The sequence below is a fragment of the Emys orbicularis genome, chromosome 8 (genome assembly GCF_028017835.1).
Source record: "Emys orbicularis isolate rEmyOrb1 chromosome 8, rEmyOrb1.hap1, whole genome shotgun sequence".
Lineage (NCBI taxonomy): Eukaryota > Metazoa > Chordata > Testudines > Emydidae > Emys > Emys orbicularis.
This window is the reverse complement of record NC_088690.1, coordinates 72383422-72400620: the sequence shown is the minus strand read 5'-3', so window position 1 is coordinate 72400620 and position 17199 is coordinate 72383422. Positions and strand designations below refer to the sequence as shown.

Below are 17199 nucleotides of genomic sequence, written 5' to 3'. Positions count from 1 at the left end.
TGGGGAGGCAGGTGGTGGATGGGAAAGTGGGACCTGTAGCTCGGCCATAGATGGAGAGGAAGGACCGGGGGCTGGGCCATGGGTGGAGAGGGAGATATGGGCAGGGCAGATGGGTCCAGATGCCAGGCTGTCAGGTGGGAGGTGGGACCAGACACTGGCCTGGGGTGTTGGGGCAGGGAGATGAGCTGTGGGCAGAGATGCAGGGCTGGGCATGGATGGGGAAGAGGGACCAGGTACCGGGCTGTGAATGAGGAGGTGTGTGCAGAGAGACTGGACTGTAGGCATGGAGGAGTGGCTGGGTGTTGAGCTATGGGCTTAGAGGTGGGGCTGGTGCAAGGCTGTGGGTGGGAAGGAGAGGCTGAGTGCTAGGCTATTCATGTGCAGAGAGATGGGCCTGGTGCCGGGCCAAGGGCAGGGAAGCAGAGCTGGGATATAGGGGGTAGAGAATAGGAACTCCTTTGGGAGGGACCAAGAGATGGAAGGGGATTTGGGGGAGGTGGGGTCAGATAAGGGAAGCAGGAGGGCAGATGCATCTATGACAATCTCTACTGAGGTGTGGTTCACGCTGGAACTGTTCACCACCATCAGTCGCTATTTCCATTTGCAAAGAGCATTGGTTCTGCTCATGTGTCTGCTGCAGCCGTCAGCCTTCCCACATGACCTACACAGCAGGAGCATCGCCGTCCACCCCAAAGGGCTTGCTATGCACAGAGAGCTGCTGCAGGAGCCCTGAGGCCGTTGTTGCATGGGCCTGTGCTTTCTGGGATAAGATCATTTCAAATAGGGTGCTCATCTCGGAGAGGAAAGTGCTGGCCAGTCTCGTCCTGGCTGCGTTTGGGTCAGATCCAGTAACTTTGCCAAATGTCTCAAAGGTTCTTGGTTTATCCCGCCCTGCATCTCCCTGGTCCTGAGAAGAGTGCAGAGAAGCAGGGGAGAAAACATTGTCCTTGTAGCTGCTGGTGAGGGACAGGGAGAGCCGAGCCATCCATGCAGGGTCTGCCGTCAGCCTCTCCAGGGCCAGCCCTGCAAGGAGCAACACACCAAAAAGAAACAGGGATGGTGAGAGCTGGGGCTGAGCAGTCCATGGGAGAAGAAAGAAAAGGCAGGAAAGTGCCCTGGACCAGCTGGGAGAAGGCGATGGGGGTGAGAGGGAGCATTCCTGGCTCCAGGCTTTCAAACCTTGTGCGTCAGCCAGCCCAAAAATCATGAAAGTGGCTTAAAAGTAATGAGATTTTAAAATAAAATAAATATGGGGCTTCTTTGCCTTGGTAGTTTTTAGTGATCACATTTCAGACTTTATTTCACAACCACAAGGGCCTAGGAGCATTTATTCAATCAGGTGAGATTCTGGTGTCATTACATGGCTCCAGCATCTGGGAGCTTTAAGGAAAACACTCTAAAATGGCAGGAGGTGGCATCACTGTAATAATTGTGTGCCCCACACAGCCCTTTTACAGTCAGCAGTCCCCTAGAAAAGTTATTTCTAAAATGGTGGCTCAGTTTCATCCACTTAGCCAGGCTGCCTGTCAAAAAGAAACAGCCAAATCTCTGTGTTTGGCTATGTTCTCATGCAATCCACTGTGTGATGTGCCCCCAACCAGTGGCTGGTCCACACAGGATAGCAGCCTACTCTTGCTGCCAGCAAAGTTGTTAAAGGTGGAGCATGGAGATCTAGAGTTCAAACCCTGCTAAAGGCACAGCACAGGGTTAAGAGTGGCACATAAAATGATATGATTGTTTTAAGGTGTTTTTTTTAAAAAAAACATAATACCCAGCAAATGGCTTATGAAACCCTGTTAAGTGAATTATATTAGAGTTGCAAAATCAAGCATTTGCACATTAGGAAATGCCAGAATTTTGACCGTCCCTTTGCTCTTGTAAGAGGGTAAATGGGGTACCCAATTTCCAATGTGCTTGCTTCAGATCATTCATTATTCTGTCTGTCATATTGCCTCTTGTCTGCTCTCTAAACTAATCATTTCTGACCTTTTCACTCTCCCCCATGGCGATCTCTCCAAGCTCCTAATCATTCTTATTGCCCTCCTCCTACCCCCTCCAATTCTGCAAGACCCTTTCTGCAGTTGAGTTCCTAGTGCAATACACAGGATCCTGGGGAGGGGAGCCCATGGATTTAGAAAATGGTAGTACAATAGTGTTCATCTTTTGATGTTCCAGTGCAAAAACAGGGCAGATAAGCTAGTTCCATACTGGGGCAGAACTAGGGTCGTTTGGGTACTATCAGTCTGATTCTCCTCTCAGTTACCCTGGTTTTACTCCAGTGTCACTCCAGTCTCCAGTGGGGTTGCTCCTGATTTACACCACTAGGGTGAGTGAGAGAGGGAAAATAGAGCTGAAGAACAGGTTTGCTGAGTTGCAAAATGAAGAACAGGCACAGCAGGCAGTAAAAGAAGGTGGGAGGGCAACGAAGAAGAGAAGAGCAGCTAGTCCTATAAGAAAGCCAGAGTTTGGAATCACAGGAGGATAGAGGATGATTGACAAGACTGCAAGTAAGAGCAAAGGCTGAGAGGACTTGCAGCCAGAAAAAAATGGAGGAGGAAGGCCAAGGAATTGCACTAACACCAGGAAGAGGCAGGTCTATGTGATTGGGGACTACCTACTAAGAAAGACAGGTCTGTCACCAGAGCTGATCTAGGGAACAGAAGGGTGTGGTGTATGCTGGGAGCTAAGATATGGGATGTGGACCTGAGGCTGCAGAGAATCCTAATGAGACCAGGAAAGAATCCACTGATTGTCCTTCACACCCTACACAGTATCGTAGTAATCTTTTTGTAGAAAGTATGCCCTGTAAAGTATCATTTGAAAATTTATAATTTGCTGGTCAGTAATTATGGTTGTAAAACGTGTGGCAACACTGTATGTGACGTTATAAGATTCTCCTGTATGATGTTACTAACATGTGATCCAAATCCCACAGCCCTGCCCAGGCAGAAGTGAGGTCTGTCCTAAACAAAGGAAGTAATAAGAACAGGAGTACTTGTGGCACCTTAGAGACTAACAAATTTATTAGAGCATAAGCTTTCGTGGGCTACAACCCACTTCTTCGGATGCTATGCTATGCATCCGAAGAAGTGGGTTGTAGCCCACGAAAGCTTATGCTCTAATAAATTTGTTAGTCTCTAAGGTGCCACAAGTACTCCTGTTCTTTTTGCGGATACAGACTAACACGGCTGCTACTCTGAAAGGAAGTAATGTGTGCTTGCCTTAATTTTAATTTAAGCAATAAACAAAGTCATCAAGCAGGGAGAGAAAAATGAAGTTTCAACAGGGGGGGGGGGAAACAGCAGGGAATATCCTGCCACATAGACTCTTTGTCTCCTTGGTCTCAGCCAGAAATATTTTTTTCAAGAGGGTAACTGACATTATGAAAAGGAGAGACAGCCCAATACACCTCCCCCCTCTCTCTTCCTGCCCATTACATTCTCTGCACCTGAGAAGACAAAAGGGAAACAGCTGTTGGACTCTGGGGGAGGGGTCCTGACCTGAGAGTTTGACCAGTAATCTGCTGGAGCATGTGCTGAGAAAGTGTGCTCATTTCTTAAGTAGATATTAGTAAGTGTTTTGTCTCTATTTTTCTTGTAATCATTTCTGGCTTTTATACCTCATTACTTCTAGACACTTCACATCTCTCTTTGACTTTCCCCATAGATTCACGGCTCCTCCTCCTGCCCCAGGTGGCTGGAGAGCCTGGGGGGTGGGGACACAGGCTGGGGGCTGCTGCCACAGCTGCCCGAGCTCCACAGTGCCCTGGCCGGTGGTGGGGCCTAAGGGGGAAGAGGGGAACGAGGGAGGGGTCCATCTGGGCAAAAAGTGGATGGGCAAGGCCTGTGGGACGGGCCAGGCAGGGCCACACTGGCAGTTTGGGTAGGCTTAGCCTTCCCCTGCCTTTCATACCTGCCACCCATGGGTGTTGTGGTGCTGAGTGTCACAATGAATAACTTTCAGGCACCTAGAAAATCACTGGAACAACAGTGGGATCCACACAGCCTGAGTTAGGAGTCCAGGCTCCCTGTGCAATGCAATACACAACAGTCAGCATGCTAAGTGGGAAGTCACCTAAGCTAGCCAGTGGGAAGTGCCAAGGGGGGTTGGCCTAAGCCCCTGCCCCCTCACAGAATTATGTGCCTGAATCCTGGCTGCAGGTGGAATCTTCTCCTGGAGTCAGACAACTTACCCATCTACATTGTTCTTTCCAAGAATAAGTGAGGCATGTATCATGAATAAGACTATGTTTTAGTCACAGGTATTTTTAGTAAAAGTAATGGACAGGTCACAGGCAGTAAACAAAAATTCACATCCCATAACCTGTCCATGACTTTTACTATATACCCTTAACTAAAACTTGGGCCTGGGTGGGTGGGGGGCTGGCAGGATCCCTGCCTGGCTCTGACTGGTGTGTCCCTGCAGCTCCTAGGGGAGGGGCGGCCAGGGGGGCCCCCCACCTGCTCCTGCCACAAGCGCCGGCTGCGCAGCTCCCATTGGCCAGGAACCACAGCCAATGGGAGCTGCGGAGGCAGCGCCTGTGGGCACGAGCAGCGCGCGGAGCCCCCTGGTCCCTCTGTCTAGGAGCTGCAGGGACATGCTGGTGGGAGCCAGGAAGTCCCTCCCCCACAGGTAAGCACCGCACCCCAAGCCCAACCCCCTGCCCCAGCCCTGAGCCCCCTCCCACATACCCAAACTGCTGCTGCTGCTGGCCCAGGGGCTGCCTGGCTCCGCCAGCACCAGCCACTTCGAAAGTCACAGAATCTGTGCAGCAGCTGACAGTGTGAGCCATGGAGCTTGGTCTGGGGTCCCTCTGGAGTCCTAGGTTTTGCAGTCCTAGCCCAGTAATGGACCCGGTGGAAGGAGGAGTTCAAGCTGTATGCAGACCTGGCCATCCAGGAGGACGACAACAGCAGGAAAGTAAAACTATTATTAATAGGGAACAGCTCCCCACTGCCTCAAGCCTAGGAGTCTTGGGGAGCTATTGCTCCACAAAGCAGAATGAAACTGTGGAGTGACACAGGTTTTTCACTAAAGACCAATCTGAAGGGGCGGGGATGCAGAAGCTGAACAAGACTGACAGAAAACAAGCTTTTCAGCACTGATGCAGGAACAAGCACATAAAACTCAACCCAGAAAATACATGAGGTGAAATACATTGCACATCTGCTCTCAGGCAGAGAGACAGAAGTCAGATCCCAACAAGACTGAGATAGAGACACGCCAGCTCCAGTGGATGTGAAAGGGGTACAGAGCTTCACAGGAATGATACCTTTTCTTTCCAAGTGCTGTTCACACCTGCAGTAGCAAAACCCATACATCAGCTCATAAGGCAGGAGATTGACTGGGACTGGGCAAGTCCCTAACAGCAAGTATTTGACATGCTGTAATACATGATAATGGCTACCCCGTCATGAAGTACTGTGACCCCCAGTGTCATACATCAGAGAAAGGACTGGGTGTAGCTCTTTTGCAGGAGCAGCTGGTTGCTTATGCCAGCAAATCCCTGTCAGAGGCAGAACAAGGATACATTTAAATAGAAAAATAGCTTCTGGCTGGGGTATTTGGAGTGAAGCAATTCCATCAGGACATCCAATCCGACCACAGCCCCCTAGTGACAATTCTGGTAAAGCACCTTCTCAGGCCTGGTCCACACTAGCAACTTATGTCGGTACAAGTACATCACTCAGGGTGTGGGAAATCCCCCGTCTCCCCTGAGCAATGCAGTTACACCAACCTAACTCCCAGTGTAGACGGCACTATGTCAATGGGAGGGCTTCTTCCATTGACATTGCTACCGCCTACATTGATGGGAAAAGCCCTCACTGAAGCGCTACAGCAGTGCAGCTGCAGCTTTTTAAGTGCAGACAAGCTCTTAGTGCTCTAAAGAGATTGCAGCACATGTTTATGCATCTCTGGCACTATCAGGTAGAGATCAGTAGCTGTCCAGCATGAACTGGTGTTGGCTGACACCCTGAACAGAGCATGTACAACCAGAATCAGCAAGTTGGGGGAGGTAGATAAGGGCATTGACTCCATTAACATGCTGCACTATCTCCGAGTTTCAAAAGTGAAGCTGATGGAAATCGAAGAGGCTATGGAAAGCACATCCAACTACAAGCACTCCCAGTAGGGTGACCAGAAGGCAAAAGCCAAGTACTAGTAGGAGCAGAGCCACAAGAACAGACACCTCTTGTTTCCACCTCATTACAAAGTATTTCATGCACAAAATACGTGCCTCACACCTGGGCATTGACAGCTGTCTTAGATAGGCTCAAGAATACGTTTACTGTCTGAGAATAAATACACAACTCTGTTCCTTGACAGAAGGGTGGGGCACCTGTCAATCATGTGATAACTGCCAGCAGAAAGAGGCTGTTACCACATCCAACCATGGGAAAAGGTGGGAGCGCACTTATTTACCTTCAAGGAAAAGCAATACTTGATTACAGTGGACTTACACTTAAATTTTTGGGAGGTCAGTGTCCTGCCTCATTCAAGAAGCAAGTCAGTGATAGGCAAACTGAGCCAACTTTCTGAGATATGGCATTCCAGACACTGTATTCCCCATCCAGACCCCAGTTTGCCTCAGAAGAATTCATAGATTCTAAGGCCAGGAAAGGACCATTGTGATCATCTAGTCTGACCTGTATAATACAGGCCAGAGAACTGCCCCCAAATCATTCCTAGGGCAGATCTTTTAGAAAATCATCCAACCTTGATTTTAAAATTGTCAGTGATGGAGAATCCACCACAACCGTTGGTCAATTGTTCAAGTGGTTAATTACTCTCACTGTTAAAAATTTACACCTTATATCCAGTCTGAATTTGTCTAGCTTCAACTTCCAGCTGTTGGATTGTGTTATAGGTTTCATTGGTAAATTGAGAAGCCAATTATTAAATATTTGTACATACAGACTGTAATCAAGTCACCCCTTCACCTTCTCTTTGTTAATAGATTGGACTCCTTGAGTCATCACTGTAAGGAATTTGCATGCAATTGGAGTTTGACCACCACAATTCCTCCCCAGCGCACCCGCAAAGTGAGAGTAAGGTGGAATCAGCTATGCAAACAGTTATGAGACACTGGGTATGTCTACACTTAAAATGCTTCAGTGGCATAGCAGCAGAACTGCAGATGCAACATTTTAGTGTTTCAGTGCAGACACTCACTACAGTGATGGGAAGAGTTCTCCCATCAATGTAGTTAATTCACCTCCCTGAGAGGCAGTAGCTAGGTCGATGGAAGAATTCTTCATAAAGCGGGACCTGCCTCTCTCCCTCACCGGATTTTGAATGGGTCCCAATCTGGTAGGCCTCTGAGCACACCTGTTGGATTTGACCCCATAGGTGACATAGAAACTCCTGCCTTTATCTTCCCCCAGGTTGTGCATCACCTTGGTGCATAAGCAGGAGACAGATGTCTAGAGGCCTGGAGTGATGCAGCCAAAATTTGGGCATCTAGGGGACTTTTACCTGAAAAATGTAGGCAACTTCTGGGTTTGGTGCAGCTGAGTGGGGGTTTTGTGGCTCACAGTGGAGGCTAAAATGGAGACTTAGCTACCTAAATACCTTTATGGATCAGACCCTAACTCTCTTTGGGGGGCAGGGCATAAGCCCCACACCTCTCCTCAACATTTCCCACTGGCTAGCTTAGGTGAGTGTGCTGGCTTCTGTGAATCCCATTGTTAGGCACCCAACTCTCCCCACGCAGTGTATGGGGAGCCTGGGTACTGCACTCAGGTTTCAGGATTCCACTGGGTTGCAGGGTGCTAAAAAGTTAACACACCATCACCACAGGTGGATCCCCCCTTTGGGGATCTAGCCCAGGCGCTCAGCAGTTATACAGTCTAAAGAAGTAGCTGTTTGGTTGTGGAGTTAGTTTCGCCACACTGTGCTGTCTACACTAGGAACCTCATGGCTCCCGGATGTGGCCGCCAAGTCCCTGCAGTCCCTAGATGGAGGGAGGCTCCGCATGCTGACCCTGCCTCTGCAGATCCCATTGGCCAGGAATCGTGACCAATGGGAGCTGCGGGCACGAGGACAGTGCGTGGAGCCTCCCTGGCCGCCCATGCATCTAGGGGCCGCAGGAATCTGGAGGCCGCTTCCCGAGAGCCGCGGTAAGTGCTGCCGGGACCCTGCACCCCAAACTCCATCATGCACCCCAACCCCAACTCCATGCTGGAGCCTGCACCCTGCAACCCCCACACACACACCCCGAACCTCTGCCCCAGGCCTAAACCAGCTCCAGCACCCCAAACTCCTCATCTCCAGCCCCACCCCAGAGCCCACACCCCCAGCCAAAGCCCTAACACCCCCAACTCCCCAACCCCCTGTCTCAACCCAGAGCCCCCTCCTGCACCTCAAATCCCTCATCCATGGCCCCACCCCAGAGCCTGCACCCCAGCCAGAGCCCACACCCCGTCCCACATTCTGAAACCCTCAGCCTCAGCCCAGAGCCCCCTCCTGCACCCCAAACCCCTCATCTCCGGCCCCACCCCAGAGCCTGCATGCCCAGCCGGAGTCCTCACCGCCCCCATACAACCCAACCCCTCTCCTGCATCCTGAACCCCTCATGTCTAGCCCCACCTGGCACCCACACCCCCAGCCCAGAGCCCACACCCCCTTGCACCCCAACCCCCTGCTCCAGCATGGAGCCCTCTCATGCACCCCAAACCCCTCATCTCCGGCCCCACCCCAGAGCCTGCACCCCCAGCCAGAGCCCTCACCCCCCTCCTGCACCCCAACCCCCTGCCCCAGTCCAGTGATGAAAGTGAGTGAGCATGGGGGAGAGCGACGGAGGGAGGGGGGATGGAGTGAGCAGGGGCGGGTACTCATAGAAGGGGTGGGGCAGGGGCAGGGCCCCTGGGAAGGAGCGGGGTGGGGGCGGGGCAGGGCAGGGGTGTTCAGTTTTGTTTGATTAGAAAGTTGGCAACCCTAAGCCAAGCTGGTGTATTTTGCCATGCAACTCAAAACAATCACACAAAGATCACAGTGACAGACACCATGGGTGCCCATTTTAGAGATGGATAGAATATGGGCTAGGAGCCATCCCCAAGATACCATCCACAATGAACAGCCAACTCCTGAGCCTCATATCTGATATTTTTAAAAATATGTTGAAAAATTAGGGAGGGTCAAAGAGGAGCAGCAAGAATGATTCAGGGGCTGGAAAATCTGCCTCACAGAGAGGGACTAAAGAAGCTCAGTCTATATAATTTATTGATGAGAAAGTTAAGAGGTGAATTGATCACGGCCCATAAGCATCTACATGGGGAGATTTCTGTAGAAGAGGGTTCTTTAATCCAGCAAACCAGTATAACAAGATCCAGTGGCTGGGAATTGAAGCTAGACAAAATGAGACTGGAAATAAAGTGCAAATTTTTCACAGGAAAGGGAGCACTCAAGGACGATAAGGCCGGAGAAATTAAATGAATTCTTTGTATCGGTCTTCATGGCTGAGGGTGTGAGGGAGATTCCCAAACCTGAGCCATTCTTTTTAGGTGACAAATCTGAGGAACTGTCCCAGATTGAGGTGTCATTAGAGGAGGTTTTGGAACAAATTGATAAACTAAACAGTAATAAGTCACCAGGACCAGATGGCATTCACCCAAGAGTACTGAAGGAACTCAAATGTGAAATTGCAGAACTACTAACTGTGGTATGTAACCTATCATTTAAATCAGCTTCTGTACCAAATGACTAGAGGATAGCTAATGTGATGCCAATTTTTTAAAAAGTGCTCCAGAGGTGATCCCAGCAATTACAAGCTGGTAAGCCTGACTTCAGTACCAGGCAAACTGGTTGAAACTATAGTAAAGAACAAAATTGTCTGACACATAGATGAACATAATTTGTTGGGGGAAGAGTCAACATGGTTTTTGTAAAGGGAAATCATGCCTCCTCAATCTACTATAATTCTTGGAGGGGGTCAACAAACGTGGACAAGAGGGATCCAGTGGATATAGTGTACTTAGATTTTCAGAAAGCCTTTGACAAGGTCCCTCACCAAAGGCTCCTAAGCTGTCATGGGATAAAAGGGAAAGTCCTCTCATGTATTGGTAACTGGTTAAAAGATAGGAAACAAAGGGTAGGAATAAATGGTCAGTTTTCCAAATGGAGAGAGGTAAATAGTGGTGTCCCCCCGGGTCTGTATGGGGACCAGTCCTATTCAATATATTTATAAATGATCTGAAAAAAGGGGTAAACAGTGAGGTGACAAAATTTGCAGATGATACACAATTGCTCAAGATAGTTAAGTCCCAGGCAGACTGCAAAGCGCTACAAAAGGATCTCTCAAAACTGGGTGACTGGGCAGCAAAACAAAAGATTAAATTCAATGTTGATAAATGCAAAGTAATGTACATTGGAAAACATAATCCCAGCTATACATATAAAATGATGGAGTCTAAATTGGCTGTTACCACTCAAGAAAGAGATCTTGGAGTCATTGTGGATAGTTCTCTGAAAACATCCACTCAATATGCAGCGGCAGTCAAAAAAGCTAACAGAAACTTGGGAATCGTTAGGCTAGGGATAGATAATAAAACAGAAAATATCATATTGCCTCTATATAAATCCATGGTACGTCCCCATCTTGAATACTGTGTGCAGATGTGGTCGCCCCATCTCAAAAAAGATATATTGGAATTGGAAAAGGTTCAGAAAAGAGCAACAATAATGATTTAGGGGTATGGTGCAGTTGCCATATGAGGAGAGATTAATAAGACTGGGACTTTTCAGCTTGGAAAAAGTCGACTAAGTGGGGATATGATAGAGGTCTATAAAATCATGACTGGTGTGGAGAAAGTAAATATGGAAGTGTTATTTACTCCTTCTCATAACACAAGAACTAGGGGTCACCAAATGAAATTAATAGGCAGCAGGTTTAAAACAAACAAAAGGAAGTATTTCTTCACACAACGCACAGTCAACCTGTGGAACTCTTTGCCAGAGGATGTTGTGAAGGCCAAGACTATAACAGGGTTCAAAAAAGAACTAGATAAGTTCATGGAGAATAGGTCCATCAATGGCTATTAGCCGGAATGGACAGGGATGGTGTCCCTAGCTTCTGTTTGCCAGAAGCTGGGAATGGGCGACTGGGGATGGATCACTTGATGATTACCTGTTCTGTTCATTCCCTCTGGAAATTGGCACTGGCCACTGTCAGAAGACAGGATACTGGGCTAGATGGACTTTTGGTCTGACCCAGTATGGCCGTTCTTATGTTCTTATGTTCAATAACTCACCAAGGGTTGTGGTGGATTTTCTCTGACTTGGGGTCTGTAAATCAAGATTGGATGTCTCAGTGCAGGAGTCACTGGGTGACATTCTCTGCCTGTCTCTGCAAGAGCTCAGACTGGATGAGCAGAATGGTCCCTTCAGGCCTTGAAAAACTCTGGATCAGTGAAAATTGTTTCCTGTGGGTCTCTATCTGGGTAGAGTAAAAGCAATTCAGTGTAAACTGTCTTTCCTTCTTATTTTCCAAACAGCCTTTGTAAAGACACCTGCCCACCATGGCAGCCTTCTCTGTGGCTCTATAAAGTCAATTTGCTCTTGTAACAATAAACCCTGCTAAGGTGAGAACAACCAGCTATTTAGTGCTTCTCTGGTGCCTTTCTGCCTTTTGCCCTAACGCAGTTCCTATAGTCTATAGTTCCTATAGGTTTCCCTTGTTCTGAGTTCATTCAATTTATTCAAAACTTCTTTAAAGAAACAATGTTGTAGAGATTTATACAGCATCTGCCATTGTGGGGAGCAGCTCCCATGAACAGAGAAGAGAGACTAGCAGAAATAATTCTCGACCCTACTCACCTCCGTTCAGTACAGGAATGGAGTGAGGAGCAATAAGTGCCTTGATGTCACGCTATGTCCTGGAATTTTCTAGAGCCCTGCCCAGCTCCTGGAGTGAATTAGAGCAACCTCAGGGCTGCGGGCATTTATACTGAATGGAAAAGCCCTAGAGGCTGCTTCATCAGAATAATCTTAGTGCAGTGGTGCTTTGCCATGCTCCTTCTGCCCCTGGAGTAACCCCTCTGCTGGGGGGAGGGCATCAAGACAGCTGTTCCAGTTCTACACCATTGGGGAAATGCCTATGCTAGGAGTGTTAGCCAGGGGCTTAGCTGCTGCCTTATGGCCCCCTATGTTGCTGGGGGAGTGGAGGAGGGGAGATGGGCAAGGACTTGGAATAGATTTAGTTTAGTTTTGTTTTTTTCTCCCCCCGCCCCACCTCCCGTTTTGGGAAAAGTGCTGTAGAATGTAATAAAAATTGTAGCCTTTCTACAGTATGTTTAAACACCCTATGGAATTGAATGGAGAATTCTTGCTATAAAATTCTATAGGCTGAGCCCAAATCCCTATAGAAAATATGCTATTCTCCATGCAGTAACTTCTCTTGGTCCCTTTCCCAGTTTTATAGAACCCCATCAGTTTTGTAAGACTTTTCCAAATGGTTCCTAGGATTATTTAGACTTTCTCCTCCCCCATGGAATGATGGCTACTTGCAGTATATTTGACCACTAGATATTTCTGTATGCATGAAGTTCCAGATAGGGTAACTAAGGGAGACAAAGCCAGGACTCATGCTGTGGCAAAGCCTCTGTAGGCCTGTCATCATAGTCATTTTCTTTCATACACCCTTCCTATGTAGCATGGACCATGGCTCCATCTATCATGATGTAGTGTCAGAGGAACTCTAGGAGAGGTTGATAGCTCCTCACTACAAGCCTGTTTGCTGCTCCTGAGTGGTTCAACTTTTATCAGCCCACAACCTGGGTGGAGTGAAAGCATCAGCACTGAGCTCAGAGGGAGGAAGATTAGGCCATGGTGTGCACTTGGTGTGCATGCCAGGGGGAGGGAAGCTAGATATGTTTACAGAGCTTTAGTGAGAGAGGAGCAAATAGGAGTGAATGCCTGTGAGACAGACTGTCCTTGAGAAATGTGGGCTGGGAATCCCACAGGAGCCCTGGGCAGTTGGGTGCCAAACTCCCTTGGAGCCTTCTGAGGCCCCAGCTGGTTATTTCCTAGACATACTATCCTCTTGGAGGGCTTATTGTCACTAGCTCAGTCACCTGCAGTATCAGCCAATCTGTTTGTTAGAAGCCTATATAAGTTAGCAGGGGGCTGTGACTTGGGGTCAGGAACCAGGAGCTCTTTTAAAACATTCCAGAGAGCACTGTACTCAGAATTTATCTGGGAAGATGAGATCCACAGCAGAGTGCTATTGAGATGGCGCAGTGCTCAGATACACTTATAAGCCTGGTGACCAGGCCTGGGGCAACATTCCTACCGTGGGAAAGGGAACAGACAAACGTATGCCTGACCCAACCAGACTGCCATGCTTCCATGCAAAGATATGGTTTCCAGCCATCCCATCCTCAAGCAAGTGACTGTGCCAACAGCTGAGGAAAATCCATTCTTAGCTTCATCCACTTACAGAGCAACTCTGAGTGCATCAGCTTAACTCAGCCTCACTGATGCTGGTAGGCAAATAGCAGCAGCTCCCAGAATGGAGTGAGATTTGTTCCTACATGGACAGAGCCTTACCAGATTCTGTAAGATGATGAACCTGCCTGAGGAATAGGAAGATTGTTCTGACAAGCACAGTTCAGCAAGGCCCCACCCTGAGCTGCAGCCTGGAGAGGCAGTCAGAGTCAAAGGGGACAGGAAGAGAAAGGCAGGGCAAGGTCCACAGTAAAGAAGAAGAAGCGTGTTTCACACAGACCCTGCTAGGCAGAGACTGCAGGGGAAAGGGCATTGCAAAAAGAAATGGGAGACAGGGTGTATGCTTGGATCTGCAGACAGCCTGGAACAATAGTTCTGGGGGGGCTCAATAAGGGGTTAAGGAAGATGTCCCATAATGGTAATTTACAAGATAACATCATTAACCCTTTCTCGTGTAAGGAGGAAGAGGGAAAATCACAGCATTACACAATTTACTGCTCATCACTTTCTCCCCCCACCAGGGCCGGTTCCAGGGTTTTGGCCGCCCCAAGCAGGCAAACAAACCAAAAAAAAAAAAAAAAAAAAAAACCCCAAAAAAGCCGCGATCTTGATCTGCGGCGGCAATTCGGCGGGAGGTCCTTCGCTCCGGAGCAGGAGTGAGGGACCGTCCGCCGAATTGCCGCCGAACAGCTGGACGTGCCGCCCCTCTCCGAAGTGGCCGCCCCAAGCACCTGCTTGGTAAGCTGGTGCCTGGAGCCGGCCCTGCCCCCCACTCAAGGAGCCCAGCACAGTCGAGCATATGGCCATGTTCAAGCCCCACTAAGAAGAGCCAACAGAGCCTGAGAGCAGCACAATCCTATTCTGAATATCTGCACAATTTAATATGAGATGTATCCCAATGTGGTGATTCATGTGTGTGAAGGTTATTTTGTGGGAGGAGCTTGGAAGAGCACCACTAGAACGAGCAGGAAAAAGACTTTCCCTCCTATGAACAAAATGGAATTTTAGGGGAGGGGGGAAATTGTCCCACACTGGAACAAAAGGTCGAAAATTCACCATTTTTCACAGAAGAAAAAAGTGTGAAAATTCCATTCTGGGAAAACCAAAATGGAAATTTTCAGTTTGCTCCCTCAGCTGCCAGAGCTTCCCAACTCCCTGGGCAGCCAGAGCTCTCGGTTTCCTGATCTCAGCAGTGTCATCATCAAAAAAGCTCAACCAGCTAATTAGATTGTGGTTTCAGACAATCAGAGTCCCCCTCCCAGGCAGCCCCACACTGGTGCAAAGAAGGTCTTCTGTGAGGATGCAGCAGGCTCTCTCTGGTGCCATACAGAGTATAGTGATCTCACCTGCATGGGGCTCTAGAAGGCTCTCGAGTTCTTCTCCCACCAGCTGGTCTATGGAAAGATTGAGTCCATTTTCTGAATCTCGGTCATCTGCCTCACTCTCTCCTTGGCCACTGTCCTTTATAGTAAGGCAATCAGCATCCAGCCCTGCATTCCTGCAAAGGAAACCAAATCCAGAGCATTGATGCTGCCCTCTTCCAGGGACCAATCTCCATGTCCCCCCCACCTCATCTCTTTACGTTTCGGCTCTTCCCAGAAAAACAGGCCCTGGGGGAGCAGAGGTTGCTGTGCTACTGTCACATCTTGATTGTTTTGAAGCCCAGTATTGGTGCTTCCTGTTTCCATTAGTTCCTCTCACCCCTCTTCCTCTCAGCACACGTCTTCTCCCTCATCTCTATCAGCTGGAATTACATGGTCACAGGCTTTTTCTTAAATAATACAATAGAATTTTGTACACTTCTGCAGCCCTGCATACTTGTGACATGTACGGAACTGGAGTACAGAGTTTGCGCTTTTTGCTATTGATTTCCAACTTAACAATATATTTCTAGCTGGACAAGCACAAGACCATATTTCACGGGGGAAGACCAGATTTCACGGCCATGAACTTGGTAGGGCCCTAGTCATGGGGTACCAAGTCAAATGCCTTACAGAAGTCTAAGTATATTACATCCACACTATTACCTTTATCAACCAAATTTGTAATCTCATCAAGTTTGTTTGACAGCACCTATTTTCCATAAACTTATATTGATTGTGTGATGTTGCAGTCTATATGGTTTTATAAAAATATGCTAATGTAACTAGAATATGCTTCACGCAAAAGGTCTCTTGTAAGGTATCATTACAAAGCTTATAATCTAGTGAGTGTGATCATCCTATTTGTATAAATGTACCACTCTTGTATCTGAAATTAGAAATATGAAATATAACCCTGAGGGCCTATTGTAATTATGCAAAGTGTGGGCCATTAATGGTGGTTTGGAATCTTAATGACTCCCATTAACAAGGACAATTGTCTGCAGATGGCTGTGTTTACCTGTAAGTCTTCCTGTATACGTCTGTGCTGGCAAGTGGGCAATGAAGTCTTGCAGTGACATATGATCATGTCACCTGAACTGGAATCCATCTTTAACCTGGTGTCTTTCCATTGAGAAGGAGGGGGTGGGAACCCAGAGAGGGACAACGGATTCCCGCCTTATGCAAAAGATATATAAAGGGGTGGAACATAGCAAAGAGGACGGAGCCATCATGAAGAATCCCCTAGCTACGACCTGAGCTGGAACAAGAGCTGTACCAGGGGAAAGAATTGTGCCCAGGCCTGGAAGGTGTCCAGTCTGAGGAAAAAACTTACTGAAGCATCTCTGAGGGTGAGATTATCTGTATTCAGTTTGATTAGACATAGATTTGCGCATTTTATTTTATTTTGCTTGGTGGCTTACTTTGTTCTGTCTGTTACTATTTGGAACCACTAAAATCCTACTTTCTGTATTTAATAAAATCACTTTTAACTTATTAATTATCTCAGAGTATGTATTAATACCTGGGGGAGCAAACAACTGTGCATATCTCTCTATCAGTGTTATAGAGGGCAAACAATTTATGAGTTTGCCCTGCATAAGCTTTATACAGGGTAAAATGGATTTATTTGGGTTTAGACCCCATTGGGAGTTGGGCATCTGAGTGTTAAAAACAGGAACACTTCTGTTAGCTGCTTTCAGGTAAACCTGCAGCTTTGGGGCAAGTAATTCAGACCCTGGGTCTGTGTTGGAGCAGACAGGAGTGTCTGACTCAGCAAGACAGGGTGCTGGGGTCCCAAGCTGGCAGGGGCGAAGGACCTCCCACCGAATTGCCGCCGCAGATCACGATCGCGGCTTTTTTTTTTTTTTTTTGGTTTGTTTGCCTGCTTGGGGCGGCCAAAACCCTGGAACCGGCCCTGGTGGGGGGAGAAGTCTTGGCACATCAGGTGGCAGTTCCCAAAAGGGGTTCTGTGATCCAACCCATCACAGATTGGCATTAATTATATTATTCTCCTTCAATTCATTGTTAATCAAGACCTGTACTAGCCATTCCATTACCTTGCCTGGGATTGATGTCAGGCTGGCAAGCCTGTAATGACCAGGGTCCTCCTTTTTATGCTTTTTAAACATTGGCACAGCATTAGCTTTCTTCCAGTCTTCTGAAACTTTCCCAATGTTTCAAGACATACTGAAAATCAACATTAATTGACCAGCTCTTTTTAAACTCTTGGAGGTGTTTTGCTTAAACTGTAGAAAGAGACTGAGTCTGGGAAGTGTCCTCCTGAAAGGTGACCATTTCAGAGAAACCTGAGTGACTGAAAGCAGCCTCTCCAATCCCCTCCCAGTCCCTTCAAAGTGTTGGCCGGAGGGTGGGCAGCCAGGAGGCCCTGGAC

The 17199-nt window shown here is 48.0% G+C and overlaps 1 protein-coding gene across 1 annotated transcript in view; it reads right to left on the bottom strand.

Moving 5' to 3' along the window:
• Positions 1-661: 661 nt before the first annotated feature.
• The window catches only part of PCDH12 (protocadherin 12), a 29940-nt gene continuing 13402 nt past the window's right edge, over positions 662-17199 (bottom strand). Inside the window, exons 3-4 of the mRNA XM_065409047.1 lie at positions 14790-14941; positions 662-1023 (exon numbers count right to left, since the gene is read on the bottom strand). Of these exons, the coding sequence (XP_065265119.1) occupies positions 662-1023; positions 14790-14941 (514 nt within the window). The remainder of the gene's footprint in view (positions 1024-14789; positions 14942-17199) is intronic.